The 222-nt window shown below is 66.7% G+C and overlaps 1 protein-coding gene across 1 annotated transcript in view; it reads right to left on the bottom strand.

Annotated features, from left to right (window-relative positions):
• LOC103769564 (syntaxin-binding protein 1-like) overlaps window positions 1-156 on the bottom strand; it is a gene marked incomplete at both ends in the record, with an annotated part of 1,369 nt that extends 1,213 nt beyond the window's left edge. The window contains one exon of the mRNA XM_008936777.1: window positions 78-156. Coding sequence (XP_008935025.1) covers window positions 78-156 — 79 coding nt within the window. The remainder of the gene's footprint in view (window positions 1-77) is intronic.
• Between the last annotated feature and the right edge of the window lie 66 nt (window positions 157-222).

Below are 222 nucleotides of genomic sequence, written 5' to 3'. Positions count from 1 at the left end.
TGGGAGTGTCCCGCAGGGCGTGGGGGGTCCGGGGTGCCCGGTTCTCAGGGTGGGAGCTGCCAGCCCCAGGTACTCACAGTCTGTGAAGAAGACGTGGGCAGCTCTGTACTTGGAGGTGGGGGGATCCTTGAAGTCGTTGATGAGGGAGTGGATGGACTGCAGGAGAGAAGGGATGGGCTGGGCTGGGCAGGGTGGCACCACGGGCACCTCGGCGGGGCCACG

The sequence above is a fragment of the Merops nubicus genome, unplaced genomic scaffold, assembly GCF_000691845.1.
Source record: "Merops nubicus isolate BGI_N331 unplaced genomic scaffold, ASM69184v1 scaffold42393, whole genome shotgun sequence".
NCBI lineage: Eukaryota > Metazoa > Chordata > Aves > Coraciiformes > Meropidae > Merops > Merops nubicus.
This window is presented reverse-complemented; position numbering and strand designations above follow the sequence as displayed.